Source organism: Mobula birostris, chromosome 30 (assembly GCF_030028105.1).
Source record: "Mobula birostris isolate sMobBir1 chromosome 30, sMobBir1.hap1, whole genome shotgun sequence".
In the NCBI taxonomy this organism is placed as follows: domain Eukaryota; kingdom Metazoa; phylum Chordata; class Chondrichthyes; order Myliobatiformes; family Myliobatidae; genus Mobula; species Mobula birostris.
In genome coordinates this window covers 19,610,596-19,634,607 of record NC_092399.1, presented here as the reverse complement: position 1 = coordinate 19,634,607, position 24,012 = coordinate 19,610,596, and the positions used below count along the sequence as shown (strand labels likewise).

The 24,012-nt window shown below is 38.7% G+C and overlaps 1 protein-coding gene across 6 annotated transcripts in view; it reads right to left on the bottom strand.

Moving 5' to 3' along the window:
* Positions 1 to 24,012, bottom strand: part of LOC140190616 (zinc finger MYM-type protein 4-like) — a 226,463-nt gene that overhangs the window by 97,763 nt on the left and 104,688 nt on the right. For all 6 annotated transcript variants that reach the window (XM_072247324.1, XM_072247325.1, XM_072247326.1 and 3 more), the window contains 2 exons: positions 17,045 to 17,998; positions 5,814 to 5,884 (listed from right to left, as the gene is read on the bottom strand). In XM_072247324.1, coding sequence (XP_072103425.1) covers positions 5,814 to 5,884; positions 17,045 to 17,998 — 1,025 coding nt within the window. The remainder of the gene's footprint in view (positions 1 to 5,813; positions 5,885 to 17,044; positions 17,999 to 24,012) is intronic.

Sequence of the window (24,012 nt, the reverse complement as noted above, 5' to 3'; positions counted from 1 at the left end):
AGACAAAGGAGAGTCAGTGGATGTTGTTCACTCGGATTTTCAGAAAGCCTTTCACAAGGTGCCACACATGAGGCTGCTTAACAAGATAAGAGCCCATGGTATTACAGGAACGATACCACATGGATAGAAGATAGGCTGACTGTCAGAAGGCAAAGAGTTGGAATAAAGGGCTCAATTCTGGTTGACTGCCAGTGACTAGTGGAATTCCTCAGAGGTCGATGATGGGATCGTTTATTTTCACATTAAATGTCAATGGTTTAGATGACAGAATTGATGGCTTTGTGGCCAAGTTTGTGAAAGATACAAAGATAGGTGGAGGGCAGATAGCGTTGAAGAAGAAGAAAGTCTGCAGAAGGACTTAGACAGATAGGAAGAATCAGTTAAGAAATGGCAAAGCAAATACCGCGTTAGGAAGTGAATGATCATCATTCTGGTAGAAGGCATAAAAGCATAGACTATTTTCTAAACAGGGAGAAAATTCAGAAATCAGAGGTGCAACGGTACTTAGGAGACCTTGCGCAGGATTCCCTGAAGTTTAACTTGTAGGTTGGGATGGTGGTAAGGATACAAGGTCAGTATTCATTTCAAAAGGACAAATACAACAGCAATGATGTGATACTGAGGCCTTATAAGGCATTGGTCAAACCGCATTTGGAGTATTGTGAGCAGTTTTGGGCTTCTTATCTAAGAAAAGATGTGCTGGCATTGGAGAGGGTCCTGAGGAGGTTCACGAGAATTCATCTGGGAATGAAAGGATTAATGTACAGGAAGACTTTGATGTCTTTGATGTGCAGGCTCTAGGCCTGTCTTGAAGTTTAGAAGAATGAAGGGGGACCTCAATGAAACCTATCTTATATTAAAAGGCCGAGATAGCATGGATGTGGAGAGGATGTTTCCCACAGTGTGAGAGTCCAGGGTCAGAGGGCACAGCCTCAGAATACAGGAATGTCCATTTAGAACAGAGATAAGGAGGAATCGCTTTAGCCAGAGGTTGGTGGATTTGTGGAATTCACTGCCACAGACATCTGTGAAGACAAAGTCACTGAGTATATTTAAAGCAGAAGTTGATAGTTTCTTGGTTAGTCGGGGAGCGGGCAGGAATATCAAGTTGAGGGGGACAATAAATCAGCCATGATGGAAAGGCGGAGCAGACCTGATGGGTCAAGTGGCCTAATTCTGCTCCTATGTCTTACGTTTTTATAAAATTGAGAGGTATAATGAATTACTATAAAAGAAAAAGACAATGGAAATTCAATAATTAAAATACAGAAATGTCTGAAGTACTCCGAGTACAGGTATCATCTGTGGAGAAAGAAAAACAGAAAACAAAAATAACTTTCAGGTAACTAACTGTTCATCAGAACTGGAAAAAGTTAAGATTTCTTTTTAAAATACCTGGAAAGATGGAGAAAGGGAAAAATTGAATGATATACGAAAGGATAAGATTGAATAAAGGAATGATGCTACAAGGTGAAGCAGAAGATAAACACAAAATACTCTGCAGATGCTGGGGTCAAAGTAACACTCACAACACCCTGGAGGAACTCAGCAGGTCGGGCAGCATCCGTGGAAACGGATGAAGGGTTCCGGCCCAAAACGTTGAATGACTGTTTCCACGGATGCTGTCCGACCTGCTGAGTTCCTCCAGCGTGTTGTGAGTGAAGCAGAAGATAATCTGACGAGTGAAGAAACAAAAGATCAGGTGAAAGGAGATGCAAGTAGGAGAAGCAAAATCAAAAACCATCCAAAAAAAAAGGGGGGGGGGTGGAAAATGCTGCTGAACCAAGCCAGAAAATACTAGAAATACTCAAGTTCTTGAATCCAACTTTGCCTCTGAAAGGCTGAAATGAACCTAGCTTGATAAGATACTGTTCCTCATTATCAAAGTGCAAAAAGTCAAAGAGTGAATGGAGGTGGTCCCAAACCTCCCACCAAAGATGGGAAATCTGCAATGAGGGATGTCTTGTTTAGAAGGTACATGAAGAAATAGATGCAGAAACAGAAAAATTAAAAGGAATGAACATCAAATAAAAGCTAGGTTGAAGTGTAAGCGGGCTATAATTTTTCTGTGTCACTGGCTTATTGTGAAAGAAGCCTATTCCTGAAATGGATAAGTCAAGAAAAGCTAGTGATAAACTCACGTAAAATTGAAGAGGGTGGAGATGAACAAGATTGAAGAAATATTTCACTTTAGAACAAGAACAGAATGTCAATCCAAAAATCAACAATGAACCATAAAAAAGAGACACGAGAGATAACCCAAATAGGCCTGAAAGAAAACTGTTTCAGAGAATCCAAAAAGAATGCTACTTTCAACATTCCAAAGCAGACTATTTCCTCTGGGGCTTTCTGGTTTACTATTCCATCTTCACAAATATGCATGACCTCCAGCCAAAGAATCTTACACATAACCAATTAGATTTTAAATCCTTCTTTTCTTTAAAAAAAACAGCTTATTCCTTCCTACCAACAGCAACTGGTTTGTTCACCTTCCAATTTAGAATATACTTAGAGGCATTACAATAGACAATAGGTGCAGGAGTAGGCCATTCGGCACGTCCAGCCAGCACCGCCATTCACTGTGATCATGGCTGATCATCCACAATCAGTACTCCGTTCCTGCCTTCTCTCCATATCCCTTGACTCCATTATCTTTAAGAGCTCTATCTAACTCTTTCTTGAAAGCATCCAGAGAATTGGCCTCCACTGCCTTCTGAGGCACAGCATTCCACAGATCCACAACTCTCTGAGTGAAAAAGTTTTTCCGCAACTCCATTCTAAATGGCCTACCCCTTATTCTTAAACTGTGGCCTCTGGTTCTGGACTCCTCCAACATCCAGAACGTTTCCTGCCTCTAGCGTGTCCAATCCCTTAATAATCTTATGTGCTTCAATCAGATCCCCTCTCATCCTTCCAAATTCCAGTGTATACAAGCCCCAGTCGCTCCGATCTTTCAACATCTGACAGTCCTGCCATCCCGGGAATTAACCTCATGAACCTACGCTGCACTTCCTCAATAGCAAGAATGTCCTTCTTCAAATTTGGAGATCAAAACTGCACACAATACTCCAGGTGTGGTCTCACCAGGAACCTGTACAACTGCAGAAGGACCTCTTTGCTCCTATACTAAACTCTCCTTGTTATGAAGGCCAACATGCCATTAGCTTTCTTCACTGCCTGCTGTACCTACACCTGGGACTTGGAAGTTGAGCACCTCTTATCCAAAATGCTTGGGGCCTGAAATGTTTTAGATTTTGGAATATTTGCATCGATATAATGAGAGAGCTTGGGGCTGGGACCCAGGTCTAAACACAAAATCCATTTACATTACAAATACCCTGAAGGTAGTTTTATATAATAATTTTGTGCATTATTATGTGTGCATTGAACCGTCAGAAAGGTAAGCTATCACCACCTTGGCCACCTAGGCGGACAGTCAGTACCTGTTTGGCATCACCATCATTTATGTGCTACCTGTAAGCAGTCTTTGTCTTACACTTGTTTATCACAGATAAGTACTTAACAGTAAACATGATTACATACCATTAATATAATGAAAATATAATGTGTGCAGAGTAACAAAAGGAGCACAGCAGCATCAGGAGAATACCTGAACCAGCTGATCAGTAACAAACAGCGGCAGGCTTACAGCCTCCACCTACCTTCCAATACTATAGTCCTCTGTCAGGTGCTTTGCACTTACACCACTGTCAAATTTTTCCAACAACTTGATTTTCTATGTTATGAACAAACACAAAAGCTTCCTCTTTTTCTTTTCACAATTACTCACAGGCCTTTTGACATTTTGAACAATATCTTCACAGCACAGAGAAAGTGCAAACCACATGATAATCATTATAGGGAATGCACAAAGGTCTGGCTATGATGACTGTTTACAACAAACTGATGTCAACAGGCCCCACTCAGGATATGTGAGGTCACTACTCAGAACTGTCTGCGATGCACCTGGGAACCTTCCCAGTGCCTTGTGGAATTTTCCATTTGTGGCATCATGTCAGTGCTCAAAAAACTTTTGGATTTCGGAGGTTTTCGGATCTTCGGATAATAGGCACTCAATCGATATGTATTCAATCTTTGTTCATATTTCCTGTACATCCAAGAAACCAAATACAAATACATACTGGCAGAACACTTTGCAGTGTACTTCAATTCAGTCTTCAGTCTCTTACTCTTTTCCAGTAAAATTCAATTTAATAGAAGGTATAGCACCTCATTACCAACTGGATGTAATAACCAAGGGTCTCGACATGAAATAATGATTTTCCATTGATGTTATCTGAGTTGCTGTGTTCTTCCAACATTTTGTGTTATTCAACCTTTGTTCAATTTTAGATGTTTAGTAACTCTTTCCAGTACTTTGCTTTAATTTCAAATTTCTACCTATTGCATTCCCTCTACCTTTTATGATTCTGATTTCTCAATTACTTCACCTTCAAGCAGTTCTTTTGTTTCTTTACTAAACATATTACCTCATTCTTTGTTAACCACATCATGTCATTTAATCTCCCCGGGATATTTTACTTTCCCTTGAAGCCTTTGCTTTTTCCTTGATTAGAGAATCTTAGCTCACCCATCCCCATCTCCTCTGTCTGTGTGATATATTTAATATGAATAAATTACCTCTTTCTACTTAAAATAATGAAGCTGTAAGTAACCTTTTAACCAACAGGGAAGTTTTTCTGCAGAGTCCAGCTGAATTTACATCAACCTCAATTTCAACAAATTTTGCACTGCAGGTTCCATGAGAATGCATTCTCACCTTTGACATCGATAGCTTGTTGTACACAGTCTCAAAGATTAGTTAACATATTATGCATGAATGCTTCACCATCTCAAATAATTACCAAGAAAAATATCAATTTTCTTCAGCTCAGGTTCATTGATAAAATAAAGAGTATCTAGTTATAGTCATACTTTATTTACTAAAATGTAAGTGTTTTTGGCATGACTGCTCTTCAAAAATAACAAACTTCAATTTTAGTTGCACACTTACTTCTTCATATGCCAAAGGCACATGGGGACACTACAAAACAAATATGCCCGCCTGCTACGTGTTAGGGTAGATGGCCAAGTGCTTGTTTAAAGAGGCACATCTTAATGCACCTTGAAGGGAAAAAGAAAGGCAAAGAAATGAGCAGACATTTAGGAAAGCTCCTAGATCCTTGCCTAATAAAGGAATTAGGTCAACTAATTTCAGGAATGACAGAAGCTAGAATCCGAGGACAGCAGATAACTTAGATAGTTAGAAGTTTGTAAGAGACTATAGAGGTAAAGTGGCGTGGGACATTACAGGGATTTGAAAAGGAAGTCAAGAATTTAAAAAATGAAGCATTACTTAATCAAGAGGAAATGCAAATTGGCATGAATGAAGATGCAGAGTTCACTGAGAGGAACGGAGTTAACCTCCAAAAGACATCAAGTTTAGAGAGATTAGAACAAGGGAAGCCAAACAGGAGTACATCAGAAGTAAAGATTGTAGACAATAACAGCATGGATGAAAGTTTCAATGGCAGGTGAACAGCAGAACTAAATTCTTGGGGGTACACAATGATTTAAAATGCTGACAAGTAGCACACAGTAAGCAATCTCATGGTGTTTGAATTTAATGACAAAAAAACTTTCCAAATACTTTATTTCAAATGCACAAATTGATAAACTGATATATTCTATCAGTGCAAACCAACAGAAAAAGAAGCATATTGCATTCTGTTCAAGACCTTGGCTCCCAACACAAAAACATTTCCATTTGATCAACAGCACATAAGTATTCAATTTACATGGATATTTCTTACCACAGAGGATGCTCTAACTGCTGTTATAGTTGCTTCCGATTCAAGATCATCGATATCGTGAGTTTCTTCATCTAAGAATTGCAAGCATCGTGTTATTTAGATTAATAATTCGCATTTGTATGATGTCTCAACAGAAACTAAAATCAATCATCAATTTTCTACTGATAAATTTCTGGATAATATTCAGTTTGCCACCAAAATAAAACTGCTATTTAGAAATCCTTGTGATTTACAGTAGCTGAAGAAATATTTAACCTTTAGTTCGACCAGATTAAAAACATTCATTACGTTTAAATGCTACATTGTTTACTTGTACTCAGCTACGCAAAAAGGTATCCAATAATGGTAACAATTTAATGATTATGAACACATTATCGATAAGACATCAATATAAATTAGGAATCAAGTCATTATATGATGGAAAATCTTGATCAGAACACTTCGCTGAAACATATATTAATAGCAGCAGTGGTTTAAACACATATCCACAATGCTCACAAGAGACACCTAGGCTAGTTCAATAGTCCTGAACAAAATTAAACATCCTACAGTGCAGTGGGTAGTATGAAAAAGAAAGAAGCACTTAAGAGTTATTTCCCAAATTTTGTGTATCTGTCGCAACCTCTTATCTTTTCCCTACTCATGCATTGAGCTACACATCAGGACCAAGTGAAGACCAAATATTAGTTTCTTTTGAATCAGATGATTATTCAGATTTTTGGTTTTCCTCAGATCAAATTCCTTGGGCTAACCAAGGTAGCCTGAGAGGAAGTCCACCATATGGAAGCAATTACTTGATTCAGTGAAAGAATGAATGAAGAAGAAAGTTGTGTTTTTAGTCCTACAGAACGTGATCAAAATGTGCATAACCAAACAGATCACCAGAACAGGTTATTTTCCATGGATAATTATGAAAGATTGCTTAGTTTACTAGTAGTCTGTACTGACGAGAATGTACAGCTGCAAGAAAAAAGTTTGAGAACCCTTTGCAATTACATGGTTTTCTGCATTAATTGCTCTTAAAATGTGGTCTGATCTTCATTTATGCACAATGATATACAAATACAATCTGCTTAAACTAATAACACACAAACAATTGCACTTTTCATGTCTTTATTGAATACAATGTTTAATCATTCACAATCCAGGCTGGAAAATGTATGTGAACCTTGGATTTAATAACTGGTGGAACCTCCTTTAGCAGCAATCATTTCCTGTAGCTGCTGCCGAATAGATTTGCACAACGGCGAGGAGGAATTTCAGACCGTCCTCCCTACAAACTGTTTCAGTTCATCAATATTTCTGGGATAACTTGCATGAACAGCTCTTTTCAGGTCATGCCACAGCATCTCAATTGGTTTAAGGTCTGGACGCTGACTTAGCCATTCCAAAGCATGAATTTTCTTCCTTTTAAACTTTGTTGTTGATTTACTCGCGTTGCAGATCATTGTTTAGTTACACCTTCCAACTTCTATTAAGCTTCAGGTGATGGGCCTCTACCCTGACATTCTCCTGTAAAAAGTCTTGATGCAATTTTCAATTCTTTGTTCCCTTAATGACTGCAAGCTGTCCAGGCCCTAAGGCGGCAAAGCAGCCCCAAACCATGATGTTCCTTCCAACATGCTTCACAGATGGGATGAGGTTTTGGTGTTGGTGTGCAGTGCCTTTTTCTCGTTCAAATATAGCAGTGTGCATTTCTGCCAAAAAGTTCAACTTTTGTCTCATCTGTCCACAGAATATTCTCCCAGAACTATTGTGGAACATCCAAATGGTGTTTGCAAACTTAAGACGTGCAGAATTTTTTTTTGCTTGGAGAGATGTGGTTTCCTCTGTGGTGTCCTTCTTTGTACACCATTCCTGTTCAGTTGTTTTCTTATAGTGGACACAAGAACAGATATTTTATCAAGTTATAGAGATTTTTGCAGGTCTTTTGACATTACCCTTGGGTTCTTTTTTACCTCCATCAGCATTGCATGTTGTGTTCTTGGTGAGATCTTTGCAGGATGCCCACTCCCAGAGAGAGTGGCAACAGTACTGAATTTTCTCCATTTGTAGACAATTTCTCTTATCCTGATCTGATGAACATTCGGGTCTTTAGAAATGTTTTTGTAGCCTTTTCCAGCTTGATGCATCTCTACAACAGTATACTACTTCTAAGGTCCGCTTGATAGTTCTTTTCATTGAGGCATGGTGCACATAAACAGATCTTTCTGGAGAAGAGCAGGCTCTGTCAGTAACCTGACTTTGTGTGTCTTTCTTATAGAGCAGGGCAGCTCTACAACCCACACTTCTTAGCTAACCCTATGGACTGGAACACCTGACACCAAATAGGTTTTGTAGAAGGCATTATCCTAGAGCTTCACATACTTCTTTTGAACCCAGATTATGATTGGTTAAATGGTGTGCTCAGTATTGACGAGAAGTACAATTATTTTTGTGTTATTAGTTTAGGCAGATTGTGTTTTTCTATTATTATAATTTAGATGAAGATCAACCACATTTTATGAGTAATTAATGCAGAAAACCAGGTAATTGCAAAGGGTTTACAAACTTTATCTTGTATCTGTATTTTATCCTTGAACCTTTATCCTTTTTTACTTCCATTCTTTGGTGCCTTTTCTCCAGAGAGAGTAGGCACATGATTAAAAATAGAAGGTAAGTGATGCAAGGACTGAAGGAATGATGTAGATCACCACTAGTTTGAGCAGCACAAGAATGGGGTCAATTTTCTGCCAGATAATCAGCCTACTGCCTGGGTAGATCTGACAGCACTGGCTACAGTAAAGTACAGAATACGAAATGTGCACAATTAGTAGACTCAGACCTCATCTTAACTTCTGTATGTCCCTAAACCAAAGCTTCAATTTGGAGTTAATCAGCCCAATTTAAGTCGGCAATATCCCCACAGACAACCAAGAAAAGCTCAAATAGTGCCAATACGTTGTTCTGACAAGAAATTTAAACAGATGCACCATTAATCAATAATATTGCTTAAAAACATTGCCAGGAGTAAATGTCAATGACACTCCCACACATACATTGAAAAAAATTATTATTTTCTCAAATTTGGAGCAACATTTCTTATTTTTCACTCCATTATGTATTTGTTCCATTACTTTTGAAGGGAATTAGTCACCAGCTTGGTTTTTCACCCAACAACACAGCCTAGATAGGGAAAACCACGTCTGGGAAATTATGGTCACAAGTATGTGGTTGGAACATTATCTTTTCCACAACTCCTACTGCTTCAAAGGGTGAACTGAATCTCCTCTAAGTAGAGCTGTGAGCACTAGAATACATTCCAACTACTATAAAATAATTTGGCTAATCAAATCCCAGCACAGAGCACTGGATAAACTGAGACACTTGCCAAACGATTACTGGCTGAGCAGGATAAAACTCAATTCCATTTTCAGAACAAATAGGAACAGTTAGCTGCAAGGCTCCTCAGCACTGTTAAAGTTCATACATAAAATTGAACAGAAAATGCAACTTGTTCAGCATCCACATTTCCACTGATATTTCTGACACAAAATGTTTGCATATTCAGTCTTCAAAGCAGAGAATTCTAAAAATTCAAGAGCAAAATAATTTCCCCTGCCTTCTTACTGAGAAAATCCCCTCTAGATCTGCAGCATACAACCAGATGAAATAATTCTATCTATCCTGTTAAGCCACATATATATGAGATCAAAGCTCATTCTTAACTCCAGAGAATGCAGCCCCGCTCTACTTAATTTCTGCTCATTTGTCATCACTCTCATGTTAGGAAATAGTCCACAAAGTACCACTGCATAATCAAAACACATTACAATCAAATATCAAAGCAAGTTAATGGTGAATCAAACACCAAATTTGTTACTTGATTCTTTATGCTGCATTGTGTGAAAAAATATTGAAAAAATATTTAATAGACAATTTAGTGAAAAGACTCCAATAGATATGTTGTACCCTAAACATTCCATAACACAGATTTATTTTACTCTATGGGTGAAATCAAATTCCAAAAAAAAAGATAGCTTTCAATTTGAGATTAACCACTTTAATTTACCTCACTGTAACTAACAATTATGTCAATTACAGGCAGAAACTTACATAAGAACACAAGTGCAGCACTTGGCCTCCAGGTCTGCTCTGTCATTCATCAAATCATGCCTGACCTTCTACATGACAGTTGAATATCACAGTTTTGTTATTTCTGGTCCACTGAGCTCTTGCCTTGTCATACGTACTGTAGTTTGGCCCACCTTATCATTGCCAACCAAGTTGCCTTCCTCGGCTACATTTGCCTACGTTTGGTCACTCTCTCTCTAACCCTTTCTAACTATGAATTTGTCCAAATGTCTTTCGTTAAATAGTTCAGCTGTACTCCTTCCACCAACTCACTTGACAGCTCACAGCATACACCCAGCATCCTCAGTGGAAAAAACTTGCCCCTCAGTTTTGAGATTTAAAGGGGACCTATGCTCTCTTGTATTGCATTCTCCTATCCAGCTTGTTTATGTCCCTCTGATCTTATGACCTCTTTCAGATCATCCATTAGCCTCCTTTACTCCAGGGAAAACAATCTGAGCCAAAGCAGTCTTTCCTCATATTAAGCCCTCCAGTCCTGGTAACATCCTTGTGAATCTTCTCTTCATTCCCTCGAGCTTAATCACATCTTTTCTGTTAGATGGTGATCAGAACTGCAAAATCTCACCAATGCTGTATATACCTTTAACATAGCTTTCCAACTCAATGTCCCATCTGAAGGAGGGAAGTATGCTACACATGTTCTTCACTACCACTTTGTCTTGCTGTATTGTTAATTCAAGGAAACTTGCACTCATAACCCTAGGTCCCTCTGTTGCACAAAACACCCCAGGACCCTGTTATTTACAAAGTTCTGCTCTAGATTAATTTTCTAAAATGCACTACTTAATACTTGCCTAAATTAAATTCCATCTGCCATTAACTTGTCCACTCTCCCAGTTGATCCAGATCCTGTTGCAAGGTTGGACAACCTTTTTCACTGTGTACTGCATCTCGATTTTGGTGTCATTCACAAATTTACTAATCATGCACCTATATTCTAATCCACACATGAGCCCAGAACTGATCCGTGCCACACGCAGCTGAAACAGGCCTCAAGGTTGAAAAATAACCCTTCACTACCACCCCATAACTCCTTCCACCAAGCCAATTTAATATCCATCTGGCTAGTTCACCCTGAATCCCATGTGATCTTACCTTCCAGACCAGTTTACCATGCAGAACGTCAACAAAGGTCTTGCTGAAGTCCAAAACAACAACATTTACCACTTTGCCTTAGTCAATCCTCTTGGTAACGACTTGTTGAAACTGAAATTCTTGAGACATGATATCCTACATGCAGAAACAATAGTGGCCATCCCTAATCAGACCTTGCCTTTCCAAAGACAGATAAATAGTGTTAGCTTACCGGCCTGAAGTGCCTGTACTTGTCCCTACATCCCTTCCTAAATAAATACACATTAGGCATCTTCCAGTACCTCACCCCTGGCTGAGGAAAATACAAGAATCTCTGCTGATCACCAGCAATTTCTTCCCTTGATTTCCACAATATCCTATGGAGCAAATAGAACACGTGGCTCTGGAGACAGGCGGATCGAAGGTTGGTGTTCCGGCAGGAGATCAGAGTATCGTGGGCGTTGAAAATCCATGGCTGTGTGCCCAGAGACCTGAGATTTTTGGACACAGAACTCGGAAAAAGCAACGCAACAGACTTTTAACATCATAAACCAGCGAGTTGTTTGTTATGTCTGCCCTCTCGCTGTGAAACAGAGGCACCTCTTTATTAGGGAGAGAGAGCCTATGGTATGTCAAATACTCAGTAAACGAGTAGTCTTTGGGGTATTGCAAGTCTGTGCCTTTGCTGTACGCTTGAGTAATCAGTGGTGGGTGCTGATGCTTTTTGTTTTACTGGAGGGGGAGGGGGATCATTGCTTGCTGCTGTTTATGTGCGGGGGCAGGGGAGCTGGGGGGGGATTTTAGGGTTCTAACATTTAACTGTTGTTCATTCTTTGGTGCACTCCGCTGTTTTCGTGAATGGTTGCAAAGAAAAAGCATTTCAGGATGTATATTCTATACAATTCTGACATTAAATGTACCTTTGAAACACACACACACATACAGTGGTATGCAAAAGTTTAGGCACCCCTGGTCAAAATTTCTGTTACTGTGAATAGTTAAGTGAGTAGAAGATAAACTGATCTCCAAAAGTCAAAGTTAAAGATGAAACATTCTTTTCAACATTTTAAGCAAGATTAGTGTATTATTTTTGTTTTGTACAATTTTAGAGTGAAAAAAAGGAAAAGAGCACCGTGCAAAAGTTTGGGCACCCCAAGAGATTTGAGCTCTCAGATAACTTTTACCAAGGTCTCAGACTTTAATTAGCTTTTTAGGGCTATGGCTTATTCAAGCATCGTTAGGAAAGGCCAGGTGATGCAAATTTCAAAGCTTTATAAATACCCTGACTCCTCAAACCTTGTCCCAACAATCAGCAGCCATGGGCTCCTCTGAGCAGCTGCCTAGCACTCTGAAAATTAAAATAAATGATGCCCACAAAGCAGGAGAAGGCTATAAGAAGATAGCGAAGTGTTTTCAGGTAGCTGTTTCCTCAGTTCCTAATGTAATTAAGAAATGGCAGTTAACAGGAATGGTGGAGGTCAAGTTGAGGTCTGAAAGACCAACAAAACTTCCTGACAGAACTGCTCGTAGGATTGCTAGAAAGGCAAATCAAGACCCCCATTTGACCGCAGAAGACCTTCAGGAAGATTTAGCAGACTCTGGAGTGGAAACAAGTCCTGTGGACTGATGAAGTTAAAATAGAACTTTTTGGCCACAATGAACAAAGGTATGTTTGGAGAAAAAAGGGCGCAGAATTTCATAAGAAGAACACCTCTCCAACTGTTAAGCACAGGGATGGATCAATCATGCCCTGGGCTTGTGTTGCAGTTAGTGGCACGGGGGAACATTTCACTGGTAGAGGGAAGAATGAATTCAATTAAATACCAGCAAATTCTGGAAGCAAACATCACACCGTCTGTAAAAAAAAAAGAGCTGAAGATGAAAAGAAGATGGCTTCTACAACAGGATAATGATCCTAAACACACCTCAAAATCCACAATGGACTACCTCAAGAGGCACAAGCTGAAGTTTTGCCATGGCCCTCACAGTCCCTTGACCTAAACATCATCTATAATCTGTGGATAGACCTCAAAAGAGCAGTGCATGCAAGATGGCCCAAGAATCTCTCAGAACTAGAAGCCTTTTGCAAGGAAGAATGGGCGAAAATCCCCCAAACAAGAATTGAAAGACTCTTAGCTGGCTACAGAAAGTGTTTACAAGCTGTGAGGGGGTGTTAGTACTGACCATGCAGGGAGCCCAAACTTTTGCTTCAGGCCCTCTTCCTTTTTTGTTATTATGTAACTGTAAAAGATGGAAATACAAAAGTAATCTTGCTTAAAATATTAAAGAAATGTGTCATCTTTAACTTTATACCTTTTGGAAATCAGGTCATCTTTTACTCGCTTAGCTATTCACAGTAACAGAAATTTTGACCGGGGTGCCCAAACTTTTGCATACCACTGTATATACAGTACTACACACACACACACAATATATATTCTGGTTTTTTGCATGATTTTTATTCTATTCAATATACGTATATGGTATAAAAATATACTGAATAAGATTTACTTTTTTTCTTTCATATTATGTATTGCATTGAACTGCTGCCACTAAGTTAACAAATTTCACGTCACATGCTGGTGATTATAAACATGATTCTGATTCTGACACTTGGTCAGGCCATGGGATTTATACACCATTATGCACCTCCAGATTACCAACACTTCCTTTTTCACGCTTTCAATGTTTCAAGACATCATTGTTCCATTCCCTGAATTCCCAAGCTTTATTTGAGCCCTTGCCCATCTCCCCTGGCTCCAAACATGGCCAGCCACACAGAAACTTAAGGGGACCGATTATCTCCCTTGTTACATTACTCTCAGTAGTATAGAATCTCTTGTAGTTCCCTTTTACCTCATCTGCCAAGGATACTATGTAACTTCTTTTTCCCCTCCTGATTTCTTTAAGTACGGTCCTACATTCCTGATATTTGCCAAGGGCTTTGCCTGATCCTAGCTGCCTATACCTGAAAAAGGACTCACCCATTTTCCTAACCAGAGCCTCAATTTCCCTCATGAAGCAGGGCTCCCCAATTCTGCAAGACTTGCCCTTCACTCTAACAGGAACATATTGACCTTAACTCTCCACATCTTAATTTCAAGAAACTCTCTCGTCAAAACGTTCATTTACCTGCTAACCATCTCTCCCAATCAACGTTCAGAAGTATATATCTACTACCATCAAAATTACAGCTAATTGGAGTGGTATCATATAGCTTTCTGGAGTAGAACTTACTGAATAGGTTCACAAAATCACACTGCCACATTCTTTCCCAATTCGCTTACTTTCTTCACTCACAGCACATGCACAATTTCTATGATTCGAAAAGAGAGACCAAATTTTCCCAGTTATTTGTCAAGGGAGATCTGACTGCAGTGGAGAAGTCCCAAGAAAACCTGGCTGAATCATTGCTGATTTCTTATGTTAGAGATTATGCCAATTCTGATTACTTTTACTCAACATTTAAAACTCTTGTTACCTTTCACTGAAAAAGAACACAGTAATCATATCCAAGGGAAAACTGCTTATATCTGATCACTTTTAAACAGAAATTCCATTTTTATTAAAAATTATGCCATGATAACAACTATATTAACAACTCTTGTAAAACTGTCAATATTCACATTTATGCAATGAAGAAAAATCACTTTCAATTTTTATAGATCTGAATATTGCACAAGTTGCCTACAATGGCAAACAAAGAACAGTACAATGGACTGAGCTTTCAGTAAATAATTTTGAATTGTTTAACTTAAATGGTTCATGCAAATTGCAATTAACTTAATTAAATTTTTAGCGAGTTAAAATCGATAAATTGGAAGAATTTTGACAGTCATTGAACACTTCTGAATATCGGAAACATTTAATGTTTTTGACGATGAATTAAGCAGAGGTACAGATTTAAGATGGCACTGGTGATTCTCAGCTACTTCCAGCTGGTGGCCGGTAAAACAAGGAAAACAATTAAATACATTGTTCATCACTCTTTTTCTGGCAAATGATCATCACCAGCAATAGACCTTAACTTCCCTTTGGACTTGGAGGCAATTCAATGCATCAAAATCAAGGCAAGGTAGCAGGCCCATTGCCAAGATTGAGGAAGACCCGAGGTCTGATCAATTTAAGCACTGGGCCAAATCAGAAAGGTCGGGTACAGGCTGAATTGAGGTGGTGGGGACCAGGCCCCAGAGCATATCAAAGCATCAGATCCTGATGTTTGAATGACAATTTAGGCACCAGGCCAGATTGAAAAGGTCAGGGTGTAGGGCCCAAGGTGAGGGACAGGCTGGTTCAGCTCGCTGCTCTGCTCTGAACTAAGAGTCTGGGGATGGACTCTCTGTGGACTTCAGTTCAGAACACTATTTGCTTGTGTTTATTGTTTGCATGATTTGTTTTTTCTCTTTTTTTTAAGCGAGTTCTTTTGGGTTTCTTTGTTTCGTGGCTGCCTGTTAGAGATGAATTTCAATGTTGCATAATATATACATACTTTGATAATAAATTTACTTTGAACACTGAGATGTCTTAACCAGCTTTCAAAGGTTGTTCAGCATTTTCTGAGCAGGATCTGTCCCATTCTCACTATCCACTTGCACAAAACTCTGCTGTCCCACAGGATCATGGTACTGAGGACCAGGGTAGCCTCGGAGCACACCGATGCCAGAATGCAGACTTAGCCCAGAGATCAGTAAGTTTTTGCTGCACAACAAATGCAAGTGTTTTTCCATGGCATTTTGGTCTATTTCAAGCACTTCACTAATCATAAAGAACACAAGTATGAAAATATTTGCAATAATGATAAGAGGAGTCAGTCATCAACTTTTGCAAGTGTATGTCTAATAGCAGCAAAATTTGCTGCTAACTGGAATGACAGCATGCAGATTTTTGGGGGATGAACTGACTGCATATATTCCCAAAATCTCAAATATCTTTCAACATAGTAAGTATCGCTAAGCCAAAAGAAAATAACCTCAACTTTCATTGACTGATGGCACCCAAGGGCCTTGTTTTCTAGTCTGTTCAAAAAAAACAGAAGCTCTGACAATATAGTACTTTCAACTCAATTGAGGTGTCAGGCTAGATTAGGTGCATGAGCCTTTCAAAGCTTGAGCCCTCAACTTCAAACTGAAAGGCAGTAGCAGCAAGGCTGACACTTTCAGTCATTGACTGTATCCTCATTCAGCAACTGTAATGAACTGCATGCTTCACTCCAATTGCTTTAATGATGCAAAGTGACTGTATATTGGAAACCACCACTGCTTAAGAGGGTTCTGTGCATGAGTTTAAGTGTGCTTTTATATTACGTGACATAAAGACTCTCACAACTGAGGAATGTACAACAGCCCACATTTTGAACAAAAAGGCTGATTATTCTATTATTTAGTTGTGTAACCATCCAGAAATTCAGAACTCCAACACCAACTTATACAAATGCAGAAGTCCTGAACTTCTAGCCAGCTGATTAACACCATCACTCCAGCTTCTTATAGTTGCATTGAAATGCTTGCTGTACCCACAGCAAGTTAATCTGACATACTGTTACTCAAAATCCTTGGTCAATATTTCTAAGATCACAAAAGTAGCTTTAGAAATATGATCATATTGAGTAACTTGATTTCATTGAAATTAACATGAAATTACAATCATTTCCATTCTATCGTTAAAACAATTGAACCTCCATATTTCATAGAGTAACTAAACAAAGCCATTGCAAAGTTAAGACTTGCAGTTTAGATTTGTGCACTGCTGACAAACTCCCTAAACAACATCAAGGACTTACAGGCACAAACCCTGGAATTTTAATTTAGGGAAACATTTACGACATCAATCGTCACTCTTTCATGTCTTAAGTTATTAGGCATTGAAAAATTCCCTGGACAGAGGAAATTAAGGCTGATTTTCCCTTTCCTTGGACAAAAGCAAGGGTAGTTTTTGGCTGATACCACCTGTTGAAATCAATAAATGGCAGGGAAGGTTAGAACCTGTATGCATAGTACCAGAGAAATCTCCAATTTGAAACTAACCTGGAAATATATCTTCATGTTCAACTGCTTTCCGATTTTTTTCGATTGTTCCCTTGTCTGGAGCTTCAGCTCTTGGAGAGTCAATTTGTTCTTCCAATATTCGCCTTGGCAAAGGATCAACCAGTGTCTGAAAACCATCACTAATTGCTAGTCTGCTTTCTGGGACAAAATCCTTTTCTAGCCTTTTCACAGGAAACCCCAGAGATTCTTTCAGAGTCACTGCTTTACGTGCCAGCGTTGCAGATATTTCCTCTTCACTCAGAGCAGGGTTTCCACTTGTTCTCAAAATATCATTTCCATTTTCAGCAATATTAAATATCTGTGTATTATGCAAGATGGAACTATCTTCATTCCTGTTAGATAAAATTGTTTTATGAACATCCCTGTTCCCATTCCCACAGTCAAAGCCCTTGGTGCAATCATTATTTTTTAATAAAAACCCTTTCTCAAAGTTGTTAGCACCATCTGATTCGCATTCATCAGATTTGCTTCCTATAGATTGCTTTCTACATGTTAGCTCATCAAGTTTAGACTTTCTCCTCTTTTCCTCAGCTTCCTTAAATGTAGTCTGTTCCACTCCATTTTCCTCTTCACGAGTTTGGTTACTCTGAGAGACTTGAATATGTGGACTCATCACTGGATGAAAATCAACTTCATCGTTATCCTCCTCTAAAGGCACAGCAACAAGTTCACCTGAACTCATGTAATCATTTGTATCTTCAACCGACAACATATGTCCTCTGTGTAACAAAGCTTGCTCTTTATTGTTAAAAACATCACTTTGTCTTCCAAATGAGTCTCTCTGGCCAAAGCTGCTTTCATTCACTGTAGTAGACAACTCAAGTCTTCGCTCAGCTTTAGCTCTATTGGTTGTGCTGAAGTCCAGTGCCTCAGAAGGTGGTTCTCTGGACAGAACCTGTGACCAATCACCCTTGGTATCCATCTCTTCCTCACCTAAAAAGAAAGTGGAAAGGTAGATTAATAAGCACATGTTATTAATTTTCTTAGGCATAATGCAGACCACACATACTGTATATCTCTCCCGCAACATGAGATATATATAGCCTACTCAGTAAAACTATCATACAGGACCAATACAAAATTAGACATCAACTCCCAAAATCAATCTTCAAAACACATCTATCTCTTACTTCCATCCATAGCTCAAGCATGGCAAACTTTTACCTCCAAATCCTATTACTTTGGACAATAACTTCCACTTTAATCAGTTTCACTTTTTATGGATAACCAATCAATCACAATAACATGCACAATTACACAATTATCTAGAGGTATAAGAGATCATGAAGGGTATGAAATTCCAATAAAAATTTCAAATTATATGCAAAAATAGAAATGTACAATATTATAAGCTCATTATTGTTTATCTTTTATATTCACCTCAGAGCCAAATCATTTTACAGGTAGCGAATTATTTCAGAAATACAGTCATTGATATAATGCAAAAAAAATGACAACCAATTAGTACAGTGAGCTCTCACAAAAAAATGATAATCGCTTTTCATAATATTGCCGAAGGAATAAACATTGGTGAAGATATTAGAGATGAACCCTGCTTCATTCATAGAATATTTTGTATTCACTTCACTTTAATATTAATCCCAAAGAAATCTGCTCCAAGAGTGCACTGCACTGGAGTATCAACTGGGATCCCAAATTTTTGGAGTAAGATGCAAATCACTGACATTCAAAGTGAAGGAAAAGTGAATCCAACTGTGCAACACCATTTTAAAACATCTTAAAATAATGTTGTTCGTAAGCAGCACAAAATCTCTTTCCGCTGTTCTACGATATTATAACTGCTTTGTATTGGAGGCACACACAATTTTACTTTTTGATGTCATACACTTATTTTTAAGTACAATTTTAAAGAGAGGATAACAAAAGCTTAGATTAACACTTACTTTTCAAAAAAAAACAGAAACAAGTGTTTCTACGAATACCATCTTGTTTCAACAACAAAATTAGTTAAAGCCAACTAGGTATCAATATGGGTTTTCCTGTTGGGAGACCTCTTGATGAACCAGAAACAAATCACATTCTCCAAGGAGGTATCCAGACTGCGAAGGTGCCATATCCCAGTGAATGTAATAAGCAGCATTGCAGTAGAGGTTCTTTCATTATCTGATCTGCTTTTGCTTTTCATTTATTCTGGTCTTTCATTCTTAATTAGAGACAGAACAGCTTAAGAGTACAGGATCAGACGGACCCAGTGATATCAGCCTCTAGCAGACAGCTTACCGATGTTTACCATGAACACAAATAATACCTACTTGGAGAAATACCAGAAACAGTAATGAAATTTTTCCATCAAATATCAATCCTCCTATTGAGGATAGCTATTTTCTTAATATATTATTTTATATAGCATTTTTCAGAAGTTAGGAATTGCTTTTACATTGTAGAATGAAGCTTAATTACCATTTAAACCCATATACATCCAAGCTTTAGGATTGAAAGGGCAATTGAAAAATGGCAATATTATAATAATACAAAGTTATGGTGAGAAATAGTGTCCAATTTATGTGAGTGAGGCCCTCCATTGGTTAGGGTTGACCAAAGATGTTGCATCCTAGCCAGTATGCAAGCTAGGGCAGTACAATAAGAAAATCTTCCCCTTTCCATGCAGCTGATGAATCCAAAGGAACGGCAGAAAACAATACAACTTGACATCAAATGCGTTGCAGAAACTGCCAGTCAGCATTGAACTCAATGTCAGACTGCCTTAGGGACTCCAGCTCCAGATTTTTCCTTGGACTTTACTCCCAAAGACTTCCCCATTAATGGGTATAGCCACAAAGCAGCGTAAATTCAAGATCAGAGCTTTCCTTCTCCAAAATGAGCTGCCCAAAGTGACTAGTTTTAAGGCATCCATAACCCGCCTTTGCCCCTACTCCTGTCAGTAGAAACTGTTCTGCTGGGCATAGTAGCTAAGAACCACATGAAGGCCAGGAGCTGGACTTGGTTGTCAGAGGTTATTTGAGACACATGTCATTGGGAGCAGTTAGTAGGGAGTGGAAGTTTATCCCCACTACCTCCACCGGCTATAACAACCTTAAAGCAATCAACACTATCTATAAGCTTCAGGATCTTGACCTCAATACGTCCTTGTGCAATCAGATTCTTGGTTTTCTCATTTGCACACCCCAGTCAGTTCGGACTGCAACATCTCCACCACAACCTCCATCAGCACACGTGCACCACAAAGCTTTGTGCTTAGCCCCCTGCTCTACACACTTTACACTTATGACTGTGCAGCTAAGCATCACACCCTGGTATGGAAACATTGATGCTCTTGAATGGAAAATCTTTCAAAAAGTAGTAGATACGGCCTAGTCCATCATGGGTAAAGCCCTCCCCATCGTTGAGCACATCCACATGGAGTGCTGTCGCAGGAAAGCAGCATCGATAAAGGATCCCCCACCACCCAGGTCATGCTCTCTTCTTGCTGCTGTCATCAGGAAAGCTGTGCAGGAGCCTCAGGACTCACACTACCAGGTTCAGGTATGGTTACTACCCCTTAACCATCAGGCTCTTGAACTAATTGTGATAAGTTCGCTCACTCCATCACTGAACTGTTCCCACAATCTGTAGTGTCACGTGACCGGCAACTATGAATGTATCAATTGAGTCAGGTTTTATAAAAACAAACAAACATTTATTAAACTCTGCTCAAAAACAGTGAAAAAATATTCAAACAACTACAAACGTTTGTAATTTAACCGGAAGTTAACTGCTATACAGCAACTCTGGAACAGTTCTTAAAAGGGTAAATGCAAAAACAGTTCTTAAAATGGTAAATTCGAACACAGTTCTTAGAATGATAAATTCGAAAGTCCAAGAGATTTATACAATCAATTAGGAGAGACTTTCCTGAAGTAAAGAATTCCTCGAAGACGTTTCGTTACTGCTGATCCCAGCCGGAACCTGCCTTGTCCGCAGGATTCACGACGATGGAAATAAAACGGTTTAAAGGAACTGACTTTTTCCTCTGGAGAATAGACACTGTGCAATCCTTCCTGCTTTAGCAGAGGATATCTCATGCAGGTCACGATTTCTTGAACGAAGATTCAATAAAGGTCGATCCTCTCCAAAACCGCCAAACGATATCAGCTTTACTCAACTCGGCGAATTCCTGTACTTTGGTAAGGTCTTCACTCTCCAATAGTACTTACAATAGAAAATACAACTCCACTTTAAAACGAAACTGCGTCATAAGACGAATACGCAGCAGAACGGAGTATCTGACGAATTAAATAACAAACTGAACTTAAAACTCAACTAGAAAAACTAACTGCATCACACCAGGGGTCTCCCCTTATTAGTCCTGACGAAGGGTCTCGGCCTGAAACGTCGACTGCACCTCTTCCTAGAGATGCTGCCTGACCTGCTGCGTTCACCAGCAACTTTGATGTGTGTTGCTTGAATTTCCAGCATCTGCAGAATTCCTGTTGTCTCCCCTTATATACCTGGTGAGAACATGTCATCATGTGACCTCACATCGGCAGGAAAATTACATCATGTGACCTCCACAAGACCATTACATCATGCTCATCAGACACTCAATTACATCATGGTCATAAGACAGTCACAAGATACCCATGAGGTATGTACCAGTAGACTCACTTTAAAGGACTCTTCATGTCATATTCTTGATACTTACAGCTTTTTTTTCTTTTCTATAGTTATTTGTCCGTTGTACATTAGATGTTCACCTGCCCTGTTAGGTATGGTCTTCCATCCATTCTATTAATGTTCTTGGATTTACTGTGTACGCCCATAAGAAAACGAATCTCAGGGTTGTATAAGGTGACATACATTACTTTGATAATAGTTACTTCAAACTTAAAAGGAACCCCAATTTATGTATATCCAAAATAATGCAGCGATTACAGTGCCTATAAAAAGTATTCACCCCACCCCCCCAAAAGTTTTCTTGTTTTATTGGTTTACAACATTGAATCACGATGGATTTAATTTGGCTTTTTTGACACTGATCAACAGAAAAGACTCTTGTGTCAAAGTGACACTAGTTTCTACAAATTGGTCTAAATGTAATACAATTATTAAACACAAAATAATTGAATGCATAATTATTCATCCCCTTCAAGTCAGTATTTAGTAGATGTACCTTTGGCAGCAATTGTAGCCTTGAATCTGTCTGGATAGGTCTCTTAATCAGCTTTGCACATCTGGACACTGCATCCTTTCCCCATTCATAGTTCCAAAACTGCTCAAGCTCTGTCAGATTGCATGGGGATCATGAGAAAGCAGCCCTTTTCAAGTCCAGCCACAGATTCTCGATTAGACTGAGGTCTGGACTCTGATCTGGCCACTCCAGGACATTAACTTTGTTGTTTTTAAGCCATTCTTGTGGAGCTTTGGCTTTATGCTCGTGGTCATTGTCTTGCTGGAAAACAAATCTTCTCCTAAGTTGCAGTTCTTTCAGACAGCACAAGGTTTTCCTCCAAGATCTCCCTGTATTTTGCTGCATTCATTTTACCCTCTACTTTCATAAGCCTTCCAGGGCCAACTGCAATGAAGTATCCCCACAGCAGGATGCAACTACCATCGTACTTCACGGTAGGGATGGTGCGTTTTTGATTATGTACATAGTGTTTAGACTGATAGCCAAAAAGCTCAATTTTGGTTTCACAGACCATAGAACCTTCTTCCAGATGACTTCAGATTCTCCCAAATGCCTTCTGGCAAACTTTAGCTGAGGTTTCATGTGAGTTTTTTTTCAACAGTAGTTTTCTCTTTGCCGCTCTCACATAAAGCTGCAACTGGTGAAGCACTGGGCAACAGTTGTTGTATGCGCAGTCTCTCCCATCTCAGCCAGTGAAGCTTGTAACTCCTCCAGAGTTGTCATAGGTCTCTTGATAGCTTCCCTCACCAGTCCCCCTCTTGCACGGTGACTCAGTTTTAGGCAGATTTATAACTGTGCCATATACTTTCCATTCCTTGATGATTGACTTAACTGTACTCCAATGGATATTCAGTGACTTGGAAACTTTCTTGTATCTATCTTCCGACTTTTGCTTTTCAATAACCTTTTTGCAGAGTTGCTTGGAGTGTTCTTTTGTCTTCATGGTGTCATTTTTGCCAGGATACTTACTCATCAGCAATTAGACCTTCCAGATACAGGTGTATTTTTACTACAATCAATTGAAATGCCTTGTACTGCACACAGGTGATCTCTATTTAACTAACGATGTGACTTCTAAAATTGGCTGCACCACAATGATGTGCTGTGTCATACTAAAGGAGGTGAGTACTAATACAATTAATTATTTTGTTTTATATTTGTAATTAATCTAGATAATTTTGGAGAGACCTGTTTTCACTTTGACATGAAAGTGTCTTTTTCTGTTGATCAGGATCAATAAAAGCCAAATTAAATCCACTGTGATTCAATGTTGTAAAACATGAAAACTACCGGGGGGGGGGGAATATTTTTATAGGCACTGTGTATTAAAACCATAGATCAACATTAAAATTATATAAATCACATTCCAACTGCAGTTATTTCAAGTTGTAGTCCCATCATATGGTCAATGCTATTATTTCTTCCAGACAAAATCAGTATTCCAGTTCCCATTTATCCAGTATGTAACTACAAACAGTTAAAATGTAGATATTGAGGAAAAATATAGTTTGATTTTATGTGAACATTTTATTTATTTTGAAAAGCTATAAATATTTGAAATAATACCAGCCCAATGACAAAATGCTTTAACAATATTTATGAAGATAAACGTGCAACTTAATTTCAGTGTTGCTAATACATCAGATGAACTGATAATAGTTTCCAGCAAATACTTTTTGACTCCGCTTTTAAACCAAACACATTACAATTCTCTTAATTATAACTACTTGTGTTCATTATACTTCTTACACAACATACTCAAAATTTAATTTGTTTAACTTCTCACAAGATAAAAAAT